Genomic DNA, 12,795 nt, shown 5'->3' with positions numbered 1-12,795 from the left:
TGGGTACACAGTTGTGGAGGCTGATCCCTGGGAGCCTCAGGAGAGGTGTGGGATGTGCTCTCTGATGGCATGCCCATGGCTGGTACAGTGCCCGCGGAGAGAAAGAGAGAAACAAGGACCTCATGGGTGAACAGAGGAAGGCTGCAGGATGGGTCTTGGCTCATCATATGAAGGTGATAGTGGGTGCCAGGTGACTCTCATGCCACCCTGCTGTGCCACCCCATCCATCCTCCACCAGGTGAGAGGGGCCACCAGTTTCAGTCTGGAGGACCCTGTCCAGTCAGATCCCCAGTCTTTTTCCTCTGGGCTAAAAATAGCTCAGCACAGATCCCTTGAAACATGTGTGGATATGCATTTTGGGAGGCATCTTTTCTGCTGTATTTACTTGGGATTTAAAAAAATAATAATTTTTACTTTTTTGAAATTAAAATATTATTATATCATTTGTCCCCCTTTAGTCTTCCAAACCCCTCTCATGTACACCGCCTTGCTCTCTCAAATTCATGGCATCTTTTTCTTTAATTATAATGTGTGTGTACACATATATATCCCTAAACATGTAAATACAACCTGCTCAGGCTGTATAAGGTTAAATATATATATGATTTCAGGCCTGACCACTTGTTATTAGATGATCAATGGTGCAGGCAGGGGGTCTTCCCTAGGAAAGACTATTCCTTCTGATCTCACTTTCCTTGGTTGCTTGCAGTCTTTGTCTAGGGTTGGGGCCCTGTGAGTGTTCCTTGCTCCATGTTAGCATGTCTCTTGGTGTTCTTGTTCAGGTCTTGTTCAGGCAGCCATACGGTTAAGGCTTCGTGGCTTTAGCTTCCCTGACGTTTCTGGGAGACACACTCTCACAGGAGACTTCCTGTTTCTCTGGCTCTTACAGTCTTCCCACCCCCTCTTCCTCAATGTTCCCCGAGCCTTTGGTGCAGTTGTGTTGTGAATGTGCCAGTGGAGGCTGGGTATCACATGGTCTCTTGTTCTCTGCAGCTTGATCATCTGTGGCTTTCTAGATTGGTCTCTGTCTATTGCAAAGAGAAGTTTCTTAGACGAGAACTTATGAGAGCAACTTATGTATTGGTCTAAGAATAACTATTGAGAATGCAGTTAGGAATCACGCTGGTTTAGTACAGTGGTGGTTGTAGGTTCTCCATACAGGGTGCCATAGACAATCACCATCTCCTTCATTTAGAGGAGCACACCTTCTAGCTTCCTAAAAGGGGGCAATGGAAGTGTGACATTCTGAGTCACTTCATGTTTTAAAATGCCTTTACTGTGCCCCTTGACTGGCAGCCTGGTTGGACATAGAATTCTAGGTTGATGATGGTCATTGTCTCATAGTCTTTGGAGAGGGATGCTCCACAGAGAATGGAGGTGAGGAATCTTTGGAGATGGAGCCAGCCAGTTTCCTTTCCTTTGTCTGGGATCTAACTTGCTTTCTGGAAGATTTTAGGTCCTTTATCCCTGGTGCCCTGGAATTTCCTAGGCTGCCCCTCTGTGTGGGTCTTTTCACAGGACTCGGGAGGCACTGTGCTTGCTCTTCCGTTCTGGAAATTTCCTTGTATCTATTTTTTTTTTAATTGAAAAATATCTTTAAATTGACAACATAAAGAGAGACCCTTAAGTTTTTACCCTGTCCCCCATTTTTAAGCACAAGAGTCGAATACTGTGTATATAATTCTGTAGCTGGGTTTTTTCACTTGGTCATCTAGCTTGGAGGTTTCCACACTGGTATACGGAGGATTCGGGCATACACTGCCCATTCTTTGACTTGGCAGTATTGCTTCTGTAACCTTTGACGTGTATCATTTCCTACATGACAAGCTTATGATAGAGTGAAACCTCAGAATGGAGATAGCTAGGTAGCTAGTGTGTGTGTGCTCGTGTGTGCACATCAAAACCAGGGCCTTAAGCATTGTAGGCTGGCACCCTACCATTGAACAGGGACACCCCCCCCCCCCCGCCCCCGCCCTGGGTCTGCATTTTGACAAATGCTATGACACTGCCCTGTAGAAGGGGCTTGTAGGACTTTGTCTTCCTACCAGCAGTGAGTGTTTGCTTCTGGCTGCTGACATAGCTCAGTGGCTGGAAGGGATTGCAACCAGTTCTGACCACCTGAGTTCAATCCCCAGGACCCATATGGTAAAAGAGAATTCCTCAAGTTGTCCTCTAACCTTGACATGTGTGCTGTGGTATGGGTGTGTCTACATGCACACATTAAAAAAAAGTTAAAGTGTAAAGCTGGGTATGGTGGCTCATGCCTTTAATCCCACAACTCGGGAGGCAGAGGCAGGGGGATTTCTGTGAGTTGGAGACCAGCCTGATTTACAGAGCAAGTTCCAGGAGAGCCAGCGCTGTTATACAGAGAAACATCTTCGAGGAGAGAGAGAGAGAGAGAGAGAGAGAGAGAGAGAGAGAGAGAGAGAGAGAGAGAGAGAGAGAGATTGAGAGATTGAGAGATTGAGAGTATACTCCCCTGTAGGAGAGCTCACCACAGCCTGCACAGAGACACCTTTAAAATTTTACCAGTCAAATGAGGAGATGACATCTCAGCTTTAGCCTCTTCCATATTGGAGGACCTTGTGTGCCTAGTCTGTGAATGTCCCATCCGTGTCCTTGACCCTTTCCTACATGGCTGTTGTTAGCAGTCTCCTGTAGCATCCACCCCAATAGCGCCTTAGGTTGCTTGTCTTGCAGAAGGCTTACATTTTGTTATTCTAGGTAGCCAAATGATCACTCACTCTTTCATGACTTCTGGATTTTGAGGTGTGGCCAGAAAGCCCTTTTCACTGTGGGGCTATGAATTGTTTTTCCTATGTTATCTCCCAGTGCTTTTGAAGTTTTAGATTTTCACATTTAAGTCTGTGATCTGAAGTTTCTTGATGTCCCTACCCTCTACTTCCATGTACCAATGGCTACAAGACCATTACTAATTGGAAAGTCTACTTAATTCCATGATGCTACATTTTTGTGTTTGGGTCTATTTCTGGTCTTTGGTTTTTTCCTCCTCTCAATTGCTCAAAAAATCCCAACCTGTGGATGCTTCCTTGGTCTCCTGATGACTGACCACACCCTGAAGCCACTAGGAGGCCACAGCCATCACATAAGATCACCAGCACAGACAAAGAGATATTGGAGCACCCAAGAGTTTCAGGAACCATTTTACTGTGTCACAGTGGCCAACTCCAGGTCTCATGTTGAGGAATAAAAACATCCCCTAGGGTACTTTACAAAATGGCTGTTCCTATGGAGACTGGTAGAATGCAATGCGATTGAGAATTTCAGTTCGAGGTGGTTTCTGAGCCTCAAGTGAGAGCTCGTACTGGGTACTGACAAAGTAGTCTAGACGTATTTGGAGTACCGTTAGTAATAATGGCTTTGGGATGGGGTGTGGCAGGAGGGAAAAGAAGAACAAAGGTGAACTCCTGGGTGTTGAGCTGGGATGAATGTAAAGGTCAGCCAACTAGGGCCCATGGGACCTGTCCAGCCCAGAGCCTGGGTTTGTATAATCCATAAATTTAAAAGGTTGTTTTCTTTCTTTTTTTAAATATCATTTTAAAGGTGGCAACAAGAAAAGTAAGACATAGATGTAGCCACATGTGTCCTGTAAGGCCTGGGGTATTTGCTGGACTGACCAGTCACGAAAAGATGGCTAACTTCAGGACCAGTGGGTTCCAGTGCTGCCCACTGGGCTTGAGGGCCGGGTGCAGGGTATCTGTAGCTGGTTGGAGGTAGTTGGAATTATGTTTCATCTTTCTGTAAATGTTGGGCTCCAGTCCTTAGGTAGGAAAAGATACCAGAGTCCCAACCAGGAGTCCTCATTTTCTCTTCCATGGCCATTTAGAGATGGGTGAGCCATGGATGACATCACTGCCTGGCCTTGTAACATGAGGCTCTGTGTTAGGGATGACTGACTGCCTGATAGGATGGCAGTGTGAGCACTCACTTTGCATGGAGCACTCCTGAGCAAGATCCTGCTAGTTGTGAAACGGTTGTCTTCTTCTGGTGTCAAAGAAATCAATTCTAGGTAAAAACAGGCATTTTTGTCATCCTGCTTTAAGATTGTCCATTTTTGAGTTCTGTGAGAGGGGAGCATCTTCATGCCTTGGGGCTCTAAGCATTGGGGTTTGAACCTTTGCAGCCTACTGCCGGAACTCTCTGGATGGCCAGTGGTACAGCTATGACGACAGCACGGTGGAGCCCCTTCGAGAGGATGAGGTCAACACCAGGGGAGCTTACATCCTCTTCTATCAGAAGCGGAACAGCATCCCTCCCTGGTCAGCCAGCAGCTCCATGAGAGGTGTGTGCCAGAGCTCAGTGGGGCGTGGGGTGTGGAGGTCACATTGAGAGTTGGGATGCTCTGGGCCAGTGAAGTGGTTCAGTTGTAAGGATGCTTGCCACCAAGCCTTGGCAACTTGAGTTTGATCCTTGGAATCTTTTCCTGCAAGTTCTCCTCTGACCTCCTCACATGTGCTATGGCACACATGTGCACAGATGCATACACACGCACACACACACATAAAAAAACACTCCCCCCTCTCTCTCCTCTCGCTCTCTCTCTGTAAGTGGTTTGTCTTTTGAAGGCATTGGAATGCTCACTTGAGCATTTAGGAAAGTGAACAAGGATCAAAAAAGAACTCTGCCTGCCAGTGAGAAAATAGGAGTTTTCTATTCCCCTAGCCAGTTGCCCATATCAAGAAATAGGGAAACAGTACATTATTATTATTTTTTTTTTGTAAATATGGGGCAGCTGATGCATGTAAGAGTCTCATATTGAGCCACAAGTGATTAAGTGTGGGCCATGTAAACCTGTGTTAATGCTGTTAGGAAAGGAGAAGCAGGTAAAAGCACAAGACCTTTCTAGAAAATATACCTGCCTAGTGGCTTCCCAGTAATTGATTTATGAGCTTCCAAATTGAAAGTACAGGGGAAAACGTGTAACACTATTACGTGACTTGAACCACACTAGAAAATAGCCATCCTTATTTGGGGACAAAAGAGCATTACAGAAATTCATCAGGACTGGAGGGATGGCCCCATGGGTAAGAGCACACTTGCTGTGTAAGCATGAGATTTGATTTTAAAGAGAAAGCCAGGCGTGCCTACCTGTGTTCCTCTGATCCCAGCACTGTCAGCAATGGAGAGAGGAGGAGCCAGCCTACCTCCAGGTTCACTAATTCACTCTGCTTAAAGGAACAAGGAGGAGAGGGATGGATCAGGGCTCCCAATGGCTTCCCCTGGAGGAGAGTGATGGATCAGGGCGCCCAATGGCTTCCCCTGGAGGAGAGTGATGGATCAGGGTACCCAATGGCTTCCCCTGGAGGAGAGTGATGGATCCTGCCTGCCTGTTCCAAATAACCAACAGAGGCTTAATATTAATTATAAATGCTCAGCCAATAGCCCAGGCTTGTTATTAGCTAACCCCTACATTTATGCTAACTCATATTTCTTGTCTATGCTTTGCCATGTAGCCCATGGCATATTATCTCATTTTAAACATCTTGCTTCCTCTCTGTCTGTCTGGCCTCTCCTCCAACTCCCCCCTTTTCCTTCCCAGCATTCTCAGTTTGGCTCTCCCACCTAACCTTATTCTGTTCAGCTATTGGCTAGTCAGCTTCTTTATTAAACCAATCACAGTGACATATATTCGCACAGTATATAGGAATACTGCACATTTCCTCCTTTTTGTCTAATTAAAAAGAAAGGTTTTAACTTTAACACAGTAAAATTATATACAACAAAAATAGTTATCAAGTAAGAATTACAGTTACAATATCTAGTTCATTTGAATTTGGCAAAATTAGGGAAAATATTCTATTATCTGTTTTATCTTTGTGATACTAAAGTTTTATACCCAATTTATCTTTTATCATATCATCTAAGGAGAACTTTACCTGACTATCTAGTCTTCAGCTCTGTCAAAGACCCCAGAAGGATGAAATGTTACCTAATGACAGGGACATCAAAGCTGCCTGGACAGTCACCCTAAGTTCCTCTGTAATCATGGGGCATCTGTCTTTGGCCTATAAACCTAGAATGTCTGACAGACTTTTCTCTGAAGCAGGACATTTTGAAGGATTGTCCCACCTTGTCTTGGCAAAGTCTGGCAGTCACTTTCTTTTATGTCCTGCTGGTCCAGTTTGTACAGCATACTGTTAGCAATTGAGGCAAGGGCAGTTTCTTTGCCTAAATGGCTAGTTTCGCCATAAAGAATGCAAACTCCATATGGAGTTTCTTTGATGCCCATCATCTTCTCTGAAATAAATTGGTGCTGCCAGGAGCAGACGTATCTCGCTATCATGAAAAGCCTTAGGTTATTAAACATATTAAATGCCATATTTTGTAGGTCTTTGAAGTGTTTGAAGACCATCTATCTATCTAAATATATCTGTGTATGACCTTGAAAACACACCTAATATGACTATAAGTTTGACTATTATAGATGACTATTAATTTGTATTTCTTTATTATATATTACATTTTAAATGAGCTTCATAAACAGAAACAAACAAGAGTAGAAATATACAAACAGCATAACAAATTAACTTTTAATTTGTGTCAATATACTAAAATCCATACCAGTGTGAAATATTTAAGACTAGTAGTCTCTTTTCTTTTTTTTGGTTTAAAAGTAGATTCAATAATCTACCCTTTTATCCTATCATTTTTTTACCCCCCCTTTCTTTTCAGAAGGAGATCCCCAAGATCTAATCTCTTTTGTTTAGTTGTTTTTGTTTTGTTTTTGTTTTTGTTTTTGTTTTTGTTTTTACTTATCAATAACAACTTGTAACTATCCCCCCTTAAATGATAGCAAACATCCATAACCAATATTTTGGGAATGTAGGTGTTGTTCTCTAGACTACTTCCTATTGTCTGGGGGCACTGGTATTCTTTGGGGGAACCTTAAGAAAACTGGGATAATAATAAATTCCCAGCTAGAGTAGTCCATGAAGTTCCAGCAGCTGTGAAGTTGTTTTGGGTGTAGAATTTTGAGGAGACTGTAACAGAGGCATTTTGAAATGCTGGATCACCTGGGCCATCTGTTTTCATTGGTGTTTGGTCCCCTTGTTCTGAAAATACGTAAACTTTTAAAGGTAACACATTACAAGTATGGAATATATGGTGTGCACAAGTCAGTTAAAGATGATTTTTTTTTTTTATATTTGAGCAGGTAAAATATACATTACCTGTCTTGTAGTTCTTCTAGGTTTATTTATTTATTTTATTTCTTATTTATTTATTTTATTTCTGTAGCCTGAATTTCAGGGGGTCTTCCTCAATCAAACCTGATCCATATCAATCTGGAATGAATCCACAACCTCTCATATCCTGTGGAAATAAAAGCATAACCTCTCCCCGAAGGCAACACATCTTTTGACTTCCATTTTGAAATCAAGATATTTTTTAAAATATTAGGTTGGTTTAATCTAGTAACTTTCATAATAAAATGTCTCTTAGTAGAGATCGCTCCTTCACTAGCAGTCAATAAAAATTCAAAGGCAGCACAATAACATAAAGGATCCAGACTCTGTGTATTTCCCAACTTTACGTGGCTTATTATATTTGGTATGGCTTTATGCCTTTTTATAATGACTTTACTATTTTTAAACTATTTTTTAATCTATGACTGTATATTACCCTTTGTCTTTTCTCTGCCAAGTCTCTGCATATTTTTAAGCACACTGTAACCCGTTTAGAGGTTTTTTTCCTCTCTGGATCTCTCTTTACTGCGTATCTATAATCTTTTCTTTCGGCATGAACAAAACTTAAACCTGCCATGTGGCTTAGTTCAAGGCATGCTGGCGAGGCTACTCTGGCAGCACTTGCACTGGCAGCTCAAGCCCTCAGGCAGTGGCTGGGAGATGCATCCCTGCACCTCGCTGGCAGCTCAAGCCTGCAGGCAGAAGCTGGGAGATGCATCCCTGTACCTCGCTGGCAGCTCAAGCCTGCAGGCAGAAGCTGGGAGATGCATCACTGTACTGCCCTGGTGGCTCAAGCCTGCAGGCAGTGGCTGGGAGGTCCATCCCTGTACTGCCCTGGTGGCTCAAGCCTGCAGGCAGTGGCTGGGAAGGTGCATCCCTGCAGAGCAACTGGCATGAGACATGAGGCTAGGAAGCTATGTCTGACTCTGTTTATGTGTATTTAGAACCTTTTTTTAAAGCTTTCTCAGGCATTATGTGGATGTACATGACCCTGGACATTGGGCACCATTTTTAGGTGGACTTTTCTTTCTCACCTGCCAGTTTTCAAATATCCAGCAGAGGCTTACTATTAATTATAAATGCTCAGCCAATAATAACAAGCTCAGGCTTGTTATTAGCTAACTCTTACATTTATGTTAACCATCATTTCTTATCTGTGCTTTGTCATGTGGCCATTTTAAACATCTTGCTTCCTCTGCATCTGGATGGCCTCTCATCTGACTCTGCCCTTCTCCTTCCCAGCATTCTGAGTTTGGCTCTCCCATCTAACCTTATTCTGTTCAGGTATTGGCCAGTCAAATTCTTTATTAAGCCAATCACAGCAACTTATATTCACACAGTGTATAGGGATATTCCACAAGGATACCCAATGGCTTCCTCTGGAGGAGAGTGATGGGTCAAGGTACCCAATGGCTTCCCTTTGAGGAGAGTGATGGATCAGGGTTACCCAATGGCTTTCCCTGGAGGAGAGTGATGGGTCAGGGTACCCAATGGCTTCCCCTGGCTTCTGTGAGTTTGTAGACACTTACACCTGAATGTACTTTTGTGTATACACCACACACACACACACACACACACACACACACACACACACACACACACACAAGGACCACATTCACAAAATACGTTCTCATACTTTTCCTTCACTCCTCCCTCCCTTCTTCCCTTCCTCTTTTCTCTCCCTTTTTTCTTCCCTCCCTTCTACACACACACACACACACACACACACACACACACACACACACGCTTGCACGCATGCACACATGCATGCTAACCACATCTTTTTTCTAGTCATTTTTAGAAAATAGCCAGAGAAAATAAAGAGTCCTTCAGGTTCAAATCAAAGCTGACACAAGCCTGCCTTCCATTTATTTATTTATTTATTTTTATTTTTATTTTTTTTTAATATTTACTTATGTATACAGCATGTATGACTGTAGGCCAGAAGAGGGCACCAGATCTCATTACAGATGGTTGTGAGCCACAATGTGGTTGCTGGGAATTGAACTCAGGACCTCTGGAAGAGCAGTTAGTGCTCTTAACCTCTGAGCCATCTCTCCAGCCCCTGCCTTCCATTTATAAAAGGCAGATATTGAAAGAAGAATAAAACACTTAGATCCAGGCATGGTGACACATGCCTATGATCTCATCACAGGGCAAGCTGAGACAGGAGAATCATGAGTTTGGGGCCATCCTGAGCTATACAATAAGACCCCCAAGTAATATGCAGTTTAATAATAATAAACTGATTAGAGAAGGCTAGATGGAAGATATTCTTAATGCCCTCTTGAACTTGGGGTATGTTCACTATATGTTGTCCTATAGGATCCGGTGCTATAGGTCCTGAGGATAAATGTTATCACTCTGACAATATTTTTTCTGTGACTACTAAAATCCTATATATCTGGCTCTGGAAAAATAATCACATTTAGGAAGTCAGAGTTGGCAGCAAGTAATTTCATAGGGAACATTTGAATGCACCAAGGAATCATCTTTCCTGTGCTCACTAAATACCATGGTTCCAAGGATGTCTCATTGCAGGCTGCTAAGCATCATAGTTCCAAGGATGTCCCATTGCAGGAAGTCTCACCTAAACACCATGGTTCTGAGGATATCCCATTTGCAGGCTTCTCTGGCCAGCCACTTTTTTTTTTTTTTTTTTTCTCAAGACAGTGTTTCTCTGTGTAACTGCCTTGGCTATTCTGGAACTCACTTTGCAGACCAAGCTGGCCTTGAACTCACAGAGATCCACTTGCCTCTGCCCCCAAGGGCTGGAATTAAAGGTGTGTGCCACCACTGCCCGACTACTTTTGTTTCTGTAGTTCCCCTTCTGGTTCTTTTAGTCCAGGGCTGAGGGACAGGAGTCATTTTGGGAATCTTAGGGCTGGCCTGGAACCGGGAGTGGAAAAACTCTCTGCCCCTACCTGCAGGCTCCTTGGGGATGTGCCAGGTCCAGCTCTCTCCTTTGCGTCTTCTGCAGGCTCCACCAGCTCCTCCTTGTCTGATCATTGGCTCATGAGGCTTGGGAGCCACAACAACAGTACGAGGGGAAGCCTGCTGTCCTGGAGCTCTGCCCCCTGCCCCTCCGTGGCCCGGGTACCTGACTCTCCTGTCTTCACCAACGGTGTCTGCCACCAGGACAAGGGTATGTGCTTAGATTGACTGCCTTTTCTTTTCCTACACTTCTTCATTATGAAAGTGTTGGCGCCTTGTAGACATGAACAGAAAGAGCCGGTCCTGACAAGAGGTGTGTCATCTCTTGGGGTCTTCCTGACACTCCCCTGCCTCTTCTCTGCCCATCCATGACCCTCCACCCACAGACACAGTGGGACCTTTTGACCCACAAGTTGGACATCAGTAGAGTCAATCAATCATTGATGGAAAATAGAAAAAAAATTAATACCTGTACTAAGCACGTGCAGACTTTTTTCTCATCATCCCTTAACAATACCAACATTTACACTGCATCAGGTATTCTAGGCAGTTGAGTGGTGACTTAAAGCATACAGGAGTATAAAATACACAGGAGGGTGTGTGTCAGTTACATACAAACATGACAACATTTTCTACGAGGGATTTGAGCATCTGCAGGAGCTGAGCATCTGCAGGAGCTGATCCCCCACGGGCTCCGAGGAACGACTGCATCCCTTTTCTGTTCCCACAGAGCTTACTACGGCATGGGGCAGATGGTAAACTAAGGCAGCGAGGAGGTTTAAAGCAGGACAGAGGCAAAGAGGCAAAATGTCAGGGAAGGAGATAGCAGAGACTGGGGACGGAGGGAGGTACAGAGAGGGTACAGCAGGGGACGTGACACTGAGTAGAGTCCTGAGCAGGGACAGGGGACTCATGCTGTGCAGAAGGCTGGGAATATGTTCATCTCCGATGCTATGAAAGATGAGCGTGGCATGGTGTGAGGATCAGAAGAAGCCACACCCGTAGAACAGAGTGAGTGAGGAGGAGGGTGATGGGAAGCGGATGGGACAGCCTCTGAAATGCCATTTGGACCTGACCTCAAGTGGATAGTGAGGGCAAATGTGGAGTGGGACGGTGATCAATAGGGTTTGCATGTTCACTTTTTGTAACCTGTATTTTTATACGTGTGAGTTTTCGCCTTCATGTTTGTCTGCGCACCACATGTGTGCAGTGCCCTCAGACTAGAAGAGGGTGTTGGACCCCCCACCCCACCCCGGGACTAAAGTCACAAACAGTTGTGAGTCACCTAGGTAGGTACCACCCAGGTCCTCTAGAAGCGCAACCACTGCTCTCAACCACTGTGCCGTCTCTCCAGCCCCTGCTTTATATTTCAAGTCTACCCCACCTACTGCATGAAGAATCCATCCCCAGGGGTGGGCATGTGGTCAGGTGGAAGGTCCGTTAGGAATGTGTCTATGGCTGTAAGGTCTGGACAGATGTGATGAGGACCAGATGGTCAGATTGTAGAGAGAACTAACAGACTTTGCTGGTGTTGGATGCAGCGTATAAAAGAAGGAAACGATCCAAGATGCCTTGGCCCTGGTTTAAGGTATAACTAACAAGGGGGATCATTGTACAGTTCGTAGGATGGGAGAGCATTGGGTAGGAGCAGGGTCAGTTTTGAAAGGAGCCACATAATTCAGGGCAGGTTGTTTGGGGACTCCTGCGAGGCAGTTGTAACAGGACTAGAGATGGAGACTGGAGAGCCACCAGCACAGAGATGGAAGTGAAATCCTCAGGCTGGCTGAGCTCTCCACAGAAGTTATGAAGACAGGAAAGAGCGAAGACCAAGCCTGGCAGCTATCATATGTAGGGCTTGAGTGAAGGTGAGGAGAGAACTGAGAAAGAGCAGCCAGGGCCAGCGGGAGCAAGCCAGGCAAGAGCCATTCCCAGGTGCTGGAAAGCATCTTTCAGAAGGAAAGGGCCAGCTGTGTTTAGGACTGAGGGAGGCTGAGCACCAGTCAGGCTGGAGGGCCACCAGAGACTCCCCAGGGGCCCCTGCTGTGGGTGGGAGGAAATGGAAGGCCAGCTGAGGTGCGGGAAGTGATGGTGTGTGCTCAGGTCATCTTGCAGTGTGGTGAGAGGCTGGTAGCTGCACAGGAAGCTGGGCTCAGGGCAGTTTCTGTTTTCCTTTGCTGGAAGAGAGAGCTAACAGAGCATGCTCACGTTCAGGTGACCTCTCTCAGGGAGAAACCGAGGAAAGTGGTGGACAGGATGGTTATAGAAACAAATCCTAAAACAAGAACTCAGTGTGCAGGTGTCTGTGTCTGTGTGTGTGTGTGTGTGTGTGTGTGTGTGTGTGTGTGTGTGTGATCTGTGTAGGTGTGTCTCCTTCAGCAAAGAAAAGTGGTCAAATATTTAAATTTTCAGCTGGGTGTGGTGGCTCACATCTTTAATCCCAGCACTAGGGAGACAGAGGCAAGTGGATCTCTGTGAGCTCAAGGCCAGCCTGGTCTACATAGTGAGTTTCAGAACACTCAAGGCTACATTGAGAAACCCTGCCTCAAAACAAACAAACAAATAAATAAAATTTTCACAGTTCCTTTAGTTTCTAATTTGGTTTTTAAATGTAAAATCTTTTTTTTTTTTTTTTTGGAGACAGGGTTTCTCTATGTAG

The 12,795-nt window shown here is 44.8% G+C and overlaps 1 protein-coding gene across 2 annotated transcripts in view; it reads left to right on the top strand.

The window, feature by feature from the left end:
- Usp43 (ubiquitin specific peptidase 43) overlaps positions 1-12,795 on the top strand; it is a 68,696-nt gene that overhangs the window by 42,367 nt on the left and 13,534 nt on the right. For both annotated transcript variants that reach the window (XM_028869386.2, XM_028869385.2), the window contains exons 13-14: positions 4,145-4,303; positions 10,186-10,350. In XM_028869386.2, coding sequence (XP_028725219.1) covers positions 4,145-4,303; positions 10,186-10,350 — 324 coding nt within the window. The remainder of the gene's footprint in view (positions 1-4,144; positions 4,304-10,185; positions 10,351-12,795) is intronic.

The sequence above is a fragment of the Peromyscus leucopus genome, chromosome 8b (genome assembly GCF_004664715.2).
Source record: "Peromyscus leucopus breed LL Stock chromosome 8b, UCI_PerLeu_2.1, whole genome shotgun sequence".
Taxonomy (NCBI): Eukaryota; Metazoa; Chordata; class Mammalia; order Rodentia; family Cricetidae; genus Peromyscus; species Peromyscus leucopus.
The sequence above is the reverse complement of the archived record's forward strand: the minus strand, read 5'-3'. Positions and strand labels throughout refer to the sequence as shown.